The sequence below is a fragment of the Lepidothrix coronata genome, unplaced genomic scaffold, assembly GCF_001604755.1.
Source record: "Lepidothrix coronata isolate B3197 unplaced genomic scaffold, Lepidothrix_coronata-1.0 Scaffold104, whole genome shotgun sequence".
Lineage (NCBI taxonomy): Eukaryota > Metazoa > Chordata > Aves > Passeriformes > Pipridae > Lepidothrix > Lepidothrix coronata.
The window spans coordinates 2640726-2649200 of NW_016690284.1; the positions used below are offsets into that span (position 1 = coordinate 2640726).

Sequence of the window (8475 nt, forward strand, 5' to 3'; positions counted from 1 at the left end):
AACGTTTGTGCTCTGCGCTATGGGTAGTCTCAGATTCAGGTGCTTCAAGATGCTCAAGGGTCTGGTGCCTCTGGCTCTGGTGTCTTAGGACCAGGGGATAAGAAGGAACCCTTCAGGTTCTCCTGGACAAAAGCCTCTGTGCCAGTGAGCAGCTGCACCAGCACTGCCCAGTCTGTTCCTTCAGGCTGCAGGCCAGGGCTGTGTGCTGGGGACCTGCAGTTCATGGATTCTCATCCATGGAGAGCACTGCAGGGATACACTAAAATACTCCTCTTTTCACACACCAGCATCTCCCGAGCACTAGCCTCTAGGACATCTCTGAAGCTGAGCAGGTGCCCTGGTGCCCTGTATTGCCTCTCCTTCTTCCCCTGAGACTGGCACTCTGTCACTTCCTCCCATCTGGAAGGTCTCCTTCTGCACAGCCTTAGGCTCCATCTCTTTAGAAAGAACATGGGACAGTTTCATTAGAAGTAACTGTAGCTCATCAGGAACATGGTACCATGTCCTGGGCACCCGGGCAAGTAGCAGGGAGGAGCCCACTGCCCATTTCTGCCTTGATGCTGGGCTGTGCATGAGCCAAACACAATTTCAGCACAGCCCTGTTCCCAACACCTGGATATCAACATCTGCACAGAGCAGCTCTGGCCAATAATGGTACAAGTGCAGCAGCAGTTGCCCCTGGCTCTCAGCTGGAAGCCCGTCTGGGAGCAGGAGCTGTGCTGGACTGTCTCTTGGCTCAGCAGCCCACGCAAGGTGTGAAATGGAGTGTCCTTGCAGCGAGGCTATGATTGATCACTTCCTGCTCTGTAGGGTACAGCACATCCCTACAAGAACCAAGAAACTCAGCTTGCGTGGTCCTACAGTTGACAGAGTGGGTTATATTGCTGACCAGATGGAGCTTCTTCCAAGTCTGTCTGGACATCCTCTGGAATTTCGGGGTGTGCTTCAGAGAATTCTTCAGGGAACTCGTGGGAATTCTTCCCTATTTAGATTTATCAAGGATATAGTATGAAGATACATTTCCCATGAACAACACGCTAAAAAGGGGTCTTTATTCTGTGAAATAGCAGAGCCTGACTACTCACCCTTGAGATACCAGCTTGGAATCAACATGGAATCTGGCTCAGGAGCTGGAAGAGGCCTTCCTTTGGCCACATCTACAAGCAAACACCCACGAGAAGTTACCATCACACCTCAAGAGCAGAATGTGTAAGAGGGTCAGGGAATGACAGGGCACACAGACAGGTCTGTGTTCTCACAGCTGTGGGGGTGCCTGGCTGCCCTTGGGACTATGAGCTGGCAGCTCTGAAAGGAAGCAAAAGCCAAGATGTGCCCACGCAACCTGCCTGTGGGTCAGTCCTGGAGCTCAGCCTCGAGGCTGGATAACCATTGCCGTGTGATGGATAAGTGAGTGCCAAGTTTCTGGCCCTGCACTGCCACTCCCCACCTCCCTGATCATGAGGACCCTCTCTCCCCACAATCCCTGAAGCAGCTGCAGCCCCTCCACACCTCTCCGGGCTGTGTCTGCCCCACTGCCTGCACCGTGCTGCCTTCCTGGCTCACCCAGTCCTCGCCCTGGCCACACTGCCGCCAGCCCGGGGTGGGTGCTGGCCCCTGCCTGCCTACCTGCTCCCTGCCCTTGCATTGGAGCAGACTGGGCATCCTGGGCTTGCAGGGCCACCAGAAAGAGGGGGAGGCAGCAGGTGAGGACCACGACCCCCAGTGCTCGCAACATGCTGCTGCTGCTGCTGCTGCCACTGCTGCTGCCTCAGAGGTGTCCAGAGCTGGCACTGAACAGCAGATCAAAGTGGGGCTCTGTGACTGTACATCAAATGGGGTTCTGTGACCTCACATCCCCACCAGTCTCTTCTCTCTGCTAGGGCTCCCCAAAAAACTCCCATTGCCCATGAAGTCCTGAATCTGCCCGCTGTTGAATTTCCTCGTTCTGCATTGGTGTGGAAGGAGCAGAAGTGGAGAAGGGTGGATCTGTTTTGGGAGGCAGCACTGTGCTTGGGAGTGCAGAGGCACTTGGGTCTTGCTTACAGAAATTGCTATCATAAGCCTCGCTATCAAGGCTGCATAAAAGAGCCAAGTGCAAGTGCCTTTCCTTGGTACTCTTTTTGTCTCCCAGCATTCCAGTGAGAAACCTGCTTTTCCCACTAGTTTTGCTCCAGGTTCATGACGTTTGAAGACAGCACTTCTTCCCTCTGCTACCCTCCCTTTAATATCGGCAGGTTGCCCCCAGACTTATCCCAAGTGAGCCTGCCTTGTTCCCTCCCCGGCTTATTCCCTCCCCGGTTCCAATCTCATTTAAAACTCTCTCAATGAGCTCTGCCAGAGGGGAGTCACCGACGAACAGACCGACGAACGTCCTTAACTGGGTGTAAATCCAGACTCTCCCTGAATCCACTCCACGGGTTTTTGCAACTCCCCGGTTCGTCATCGGCTCTGGGACAAGTCACCCCAAACCAGATGAAGCGGCTTCCCGCATGTGGCAGGGCAGGGACACATCACTTGCCGCAGCCCGAGGGCTCCTGCCCCGCACTGGCGCCATTTCGTGCCGGGCCGTGAGGGACGGGGCTGTGGGGCCGCGGGGCCGGAGCGCTCGGAGCTTCCGCGCTTCCCGGGCCGGAGCTGCCGCCGTCACCGCGGGCCCCGCCCGCGCCGACTCAGCGCCGCCGCTGGGTCGGAGCTGCCCCGCTCCAGCCCCGGGGCCGAGGCGCCTCTCCCGGACCCGAGTTCCAGCTCTTGCCGCTGCAGGAGCTCCGCGTGCTGTCCCGGCTGCAGGGAACAGTTCGCCCGGGAGTCCCGGCGTAACGTGGCACAGGGAGCGGGACCGAGACAGAAAGACGAAATAGGGACAGGAAACAGAACAAAGAGACAGCGAGAGGGAAAGCGGCTCAAGGAAGAGGAGAGAGTTAGAGGAAGAAGCAGCAGGGAAGAGAGGCAGAAAGAGCAGGAGGGAGCAGGAAAGATCAAGGAAGTGAGAACTGGTGGCAGGAGAGAGACTGCTGAAAACCCCTGGGATGGACAGCAAGGTAGAGAGGCAGTAAAAAGAACAGGGGCACGGAGCCGGACGGAATGGGGGCTGGGAGCAGGAGAGAGACGCACACAAGATCAGGACCAAGAGAAAACCAGGGGTGGATTTCACTACACCCAGCTGAATCCAGGCCTGTTTTTCTGGTGTAGTGGCATGTAGGCATCTTAGCTCCCTCATATGGAGCTGAGGCATCTATGATCTGGCAATGGCTGTCTCCCGTGGTTCTCCATTCACGTGCATCTGCAGGGCTGCAAATGGGGATGGCTACATGACAAGAATTTATAGGAATTGATTAAAGGGCTGAGCCAAACCTCTCTTTCAATAAGAAATTTGGGCTGCCTCCTCAGGAGGTGGAAATCTCAGAGGCAGCAGAGACCCTATGAGAGACAGTTCAGAGCAGGAGCTGGAGCTGGCTGTTGAGAGGTGAGGGACGAGGGTGAGCAGCTCAGCGGTTACTGTTTGCCACTTCAAAGGGAATAGTGTTGTGTTGAGAAAATCTTTTCTGCCTGACCCAAAACTATAAGAAAAAAACCCAAAAAAACAATAGTGTCGAGAGATCTCTGTGAGCATCTTTCTGGCACACTACCAGCCATACCCTCCCCACACATACTAGAGGCAGCTGTCAACCTCAAAGAGCTGTGCCTGGTTTCTTGGACAACAAGTTCTTTGCGCTCACACCTCCAGGTTTGGCTGCTGACAGGATGAGCAGGAGCGGGTGCTGGGGAGAAGCCTCAGGACGACAGTGTTTCTGACTGGTGAGTCCCAGACAGCAATTACCTGATGTGCTGGTGTCTGGCACTGCCTGTCTTTCTCCCCCTGAGACTGGCACTCTGTCACTTTCTCCCATCTGGAAGGTCTCCTTCTGCACAGCCTTAGGCTCCATCTCTTTAGAAAGAACATGGGACAGTTTCATTAGAAGTAACTGTCCCTCATCAGGAACAAACACAGTACCATATCCTGAGCACCTTGGCAAGCGGCTGGGAGTAGCCCACTGTCGCCAAAAACAGGAGGAAAAGCACAGCCAAGTTTTTTGTGAGGCAACTAGAAATGTAGAACCAAACCACTCAAGACTGAATTCACCAAATGAACCCAAATGAACTAGGAAGCCCTTCAAGTAAGTTGTCTGACCTCACGCTGGGTGTCCAGCTCCAACCCACCCCTGACCCTGAGATCTGGAAAGAGCAGCCAAGATTTCCTGTCATGGCAACTCTGCCTTGATGCTGGGCATCTGCAATTATTCTGAATATGGGGGAGCAAACTAAATAATAGGACATAAAGAGTCAGTTGTGGTGTTCAGGGCTACCTCATGTTGTAAGGGAATGTTTTTGCAAGCTCCTTCTGTTACTTGAAAGATGGTACAACATTGTTTAATTTGGGCATACTACTTTTGAACAGGAGCTTGTTGGACCATCCCACAGAACCTTTTTGATGTCTTTAAAAGGACCCCTTAAAACTGTTGATTGTTGACGGACAGTTCTTTCTGCTTCCCAGAGGGCAAGATTGACTACAACCCATTTCCCAAGTGGAATACTGTTTTTCTGCATCCTTAAAGCTTTGAGAGTAAAATCCAATGGTTGGGTAGAACTACTGTGTCCTTACTGCCATAAATGTTTGGACAGTTCTGAACTGGCAAATCGCCACTCAGTTTGCTTGGAATCAGAAGGGTGTATAGGGTCTTGTGATTGATGTGTGTTAGTCTCAAAAATTAGGAATTATAGGGCCTCATCATGAAGGGGGTCCAATCGCACTCTGCTCCCTTCCACAGCAGATTGCACAAGGGCCTTGCAACTATTGAAAAATTGGGAACGTGCTTCCTCCAAAAGACCAACAGGCCCAAAGCCTGTTGCATGACATGGTTCGACAAGGAAAGAAAAACATTTCCTCATGTTGAAGTTGACGTGGAAAGAAGACTCGACAACCCATGGGTTCAAGCAGAGTGGTATAACTTGGGGCTATCTCCCTTTATTGGAGATGGTTAGCTCTATTTATAGGGTAAGGTGGGAAGGTTCTGGAAAACAGGAGGAGCATAGGACTGACAGGGGTGAAAACCAACCAGGGAAGAAAGGAGGGAACAAGGGATCAGCAGGGGACAATGAGGGAAACATCTGCAATGCAGCAAACTTGAACCAATAGGAAAAAAGGGTATTATTCTGAGGGGGAAAATATGATGAAATTCAATAAAAACTGTGATACAACAGATAGGGAACATGCATTAACAATTCTAAATAATAACAGTCTCTGTTTGAATTGTATCATGTTATATATCTTCAAATCATAGCTTCATCTGTTGTTTCAGCCATAATTTCCTGCAGTCGCCTTCCATTCAGTAAACTTTTCTTCCTTGCATTCTGTGCCCTCCACATCCTCAGGGTATGGTGTTGTAAAGGCAAGAAGGCCCTTTATTAACATGGCTCCCACCTTATATAGAGCGAGAGCAGAACTTTCTGGAACAAGGGGTGGAACTGAGTGGAGATATACAAATGGAAACTGTACAAGGAAAGATAGGGAAGAAACATATCTCTATAAGGAAAACATGAGAGGGAACTAGCCTTTTAAGGAGAATCTGCACTACAGCATCAAACAGCCAATGAGAAAACAGAAACACAAGGGAATAATCAACTAGGGAAATTTTCATAAAACCATGAGAGTACAACATAGGGAAGAACATAATAAACACTGAATGCTAAGCAACAGTCCATAATGTCAGTCCATAGTGTTTGTCACATAAAGGCTTCTTCTTCCCATGAATCTTGCAGGTTCTGTCTCCATATTCTGTATCTTTCTTTGTTCCCATCTCCCACATTTGCACATCTTCTCCGCTCTCAGGCATCTTCTAGGGAGGTGAGGGTGTCTGGGGAATACAGACTACTGCCCCCACTCCCTCATATCCCCAAAATCTTTACCTCTTGCAAAGGGCGTTGTATTTTCTCAGGAGGGATCTGTAAGTCCAGGGGTTCTAGGTGTTCAGTAATGTTCTTTTGGATTATCTGTACAGGTGCAATTTCATCTCCTGCTACCAAAATATCATCGTTATACTGATATAGTCTTACCTCAGGTGTGGGAGGAATGAATGACAGTTCTTGTACCAGTGGATGTGTGCTATAGTGGGTGAGTGTTTAAACCCTTGTGGGAGCAGGTAAAAATGTATTGCTGACCTTCCCATACAGAAGCAAAACGCTCCTAATCTTGATCTTGCAGGGGAACCATAAAAAGAATGTCTTTAACATCAGTAATGACCATAATTTTGTGAGTTTGTTCTTGTATGGTGGCTATTAGTTTGGCTATATTTGGGACTGCTGTAGTGAGGGACCCTGTGTTTGCATTAAGACCTCAGTGGTACACAGTTAATCTCCAGCTGGCACACAGGAGTGTTATAGGGGGAATGGGTTGTAATCACTATTCCTCTTTGGTTTAGATTCTCAATAACTGTGGTGATTCCTTCTCTGGCTCCCAAGGGTGAGGGTTAAAGTTTGTTGTTGGTTACTAGGGAGGGAGGAAGAGCAGGGGCAGTATCTAGAAGGTGCAAATGCTGGGTTTCCTTCCTGAAAGCCCCTGCAGTCCAAGACCTTCCCTTTAGGAGGTCCAGCCCCAAAAGATTTCTAGGAAATTTTCCCAAAATCATAAGGGCTTTGATTGCTTTCTACTCCCCTGGCAACCAGCATCTTACCCTTGTTGTCATTTGGGGTTGAGTGTATCCAAAAGCATCCACAACAAATATACCTTTGCATGAGGGAATGTTTCCACACCAAGGGGCATCTTCAACCTTGAGGGCAGATATTTGACCTCCAGTGTCTTTTAAAAAGGTTTATGGGGACTTTGAAAGGTTATTAGTAAGTCTCCTTTGGAATTTTTGTTAAGCCATCTGATAGGAAGCCACCCTCCATCCCCCAGCTTATCTACTGGGGACGAATGAAAGTGTTTCCCACCACCTCCCCCTTTTGTGGTTCTTCTAGGGGAGGGGCTGTAGCAGGGACAACAGCTTTTATTGATCCCTCTTCTGCCAGCCATGCTTTAACTAGTACCTCCAATTTTTCAGTGGGTTGGCTGTCCATCAGGATTTTTGGGATTCTTTTTTGCAAACCCAAAAGCCATTTCTCTTTCTCCTGTGTTCTTCATTTGTGTGAACATGTCCTCCTTGCCCGGGGAGAACATTAGTTTTCTGAGTTTTATAGGGAGCATTGATGTTCTGCATTCTGTGTGCCAAATTAATTTGGGATCAGTATTGTTAGGGAGTATTTGACCGTATTTTCTTCCGTAATTAATTAATTCTTGTGCCACCTCTCCCCACGTCCAAATTTTATGTTCCCTATGGCTACAGCTGGGGGTTACAGCCCTTTCCAAGGTGGCTCTTTCCCCATTTCTGAAGCTTGCTGTTTTTCCTTTTAACTGAATGCACATGTGTGCCACGGCCTGCAGGGAAAGGGGATAGGGACCGGACACTGCACAAATGGATCTTGACACAGTAGAGGTCAGTGAAGCAATGCCAGGTTTATTAAGGGGAACATGGGCTTAAATAGGGTAGGTTCAGGGGGTGGACTTAGGCTTAGGGAGAAGCAAGAGACAGGCAGCTCAGGGAGAGTAGTGGTTGGGAGACAGGGGAAAGGTGGGTGGCAACCTTGGGTCTCCAGGGAAAAGGGCCAGTGGGAGCTCTCTCTGCAGTGCACCAAACATCAACCAATGGCAGGCAGAGGAGTGGAAAGCAGGGGAGGACAACAGGTTTTGGAGGGAAGACGATGAGAGGAGAGGGAGACAATATGGAGAATAGGATTTTTAAAACAACAACTGGGATATACACAGTGCTATGACCATACAACAATAAATTGGGGAAAACTGGGGATAACGGGATGAAACTGTCCAGTCCATTGTAGAGACATATCCGGTAAATGAGTGTCTGTTCCGACGTGATTATGTCTATTCTGGGTTGTAGATTTTTCTCCATGTTTGAAACTGCCTCCACTCGGTTTCATGTTCCCCAACACATGTGTCTCAACTTGCATTTGCAGTTTAAACAAAGGCAAAGCTTTTTGCATTATGACAGTTTAAGAAGCAATGGCGAATCATACATTGCCTTTCACCAGTTCTTTACAGGCCCCAGCTGGAAAACCGGACTGATACTGGGACAAAAGTGTTCTGCCCTGGAGTGCAGGTCCTTTCCAGCTCCTCTCACAGAGCCAGCCCTGCTTCCAGCTCTGTGCATTCAATTACAACACAAACAGAAAAAAGAGGTGAGAACTCACTGTCTTTTAACAATATATTTGTTTATATATTATCCATTAAACAAAACACTATCTTCTGAAGTAAAGTACCCCTGCTGGTACTGGTAGCAGGGACACCAGGATGGTGTGGGCTGGAGTGAGTCCAGGGAAACCCAGTTCTCCCGTGAAGAGGCCCTGTCAGCCAGAGAGCAGCTGGGACAAGCGGGCAGAGGTGCGGGG

At 49.5% G+C, this 8475-nt stretch overlaps 1 protein-coding gene and 1 long non-coding RNA gene across 3 annotated transcripts in view; one reads left to right on the forward strand and one right to left on the reverse strand.

Annotated features, from left to right (window-relative positions):
- LOC108501615 overlaps positions 1-1924 on the reverse strand; it is a 2930-nt gene extending 1006 nt beyond the window's left edge. The window contains exons 1-4 of one of the 2 annotated variants that reach the window (XM_017823704.1): positions 1627-1924; positions 1086-1157; positions 890-982; positions 306-437 (exon numbers count right to left, since the gene is read on the reverse strand). In XM_017823704.1, the coding sequence (XP_017679193.1) occupies positions 306-437; positions 890-982; positions 1086-1157; positions 1627-1735 (406 nt within the window). In that variant the 5' untranslated portion in view covers positions 1736-1924. The remainder of the gene's footprint in view (positions 1-305; positions 438-889; positions 983-1085; positions 1158-1626) is intronic. The other variant, XM_017823705.1, reaches the window with a different exon arrangement.
- LOC108501616 overlaps positions 1915-8475 on the forward strand; it is a 16709-nt gene continuing 10148 nt past the window's right edge. The window contains exon 1 of the long non-coding RNA XR_001876231.1: positions 1915-2138. This is a non-coding gene — a long non-coding RNA (uncharacterized LOC108501616). The remainder of the gene's footprint in view (positions 2139-8475) is intronic.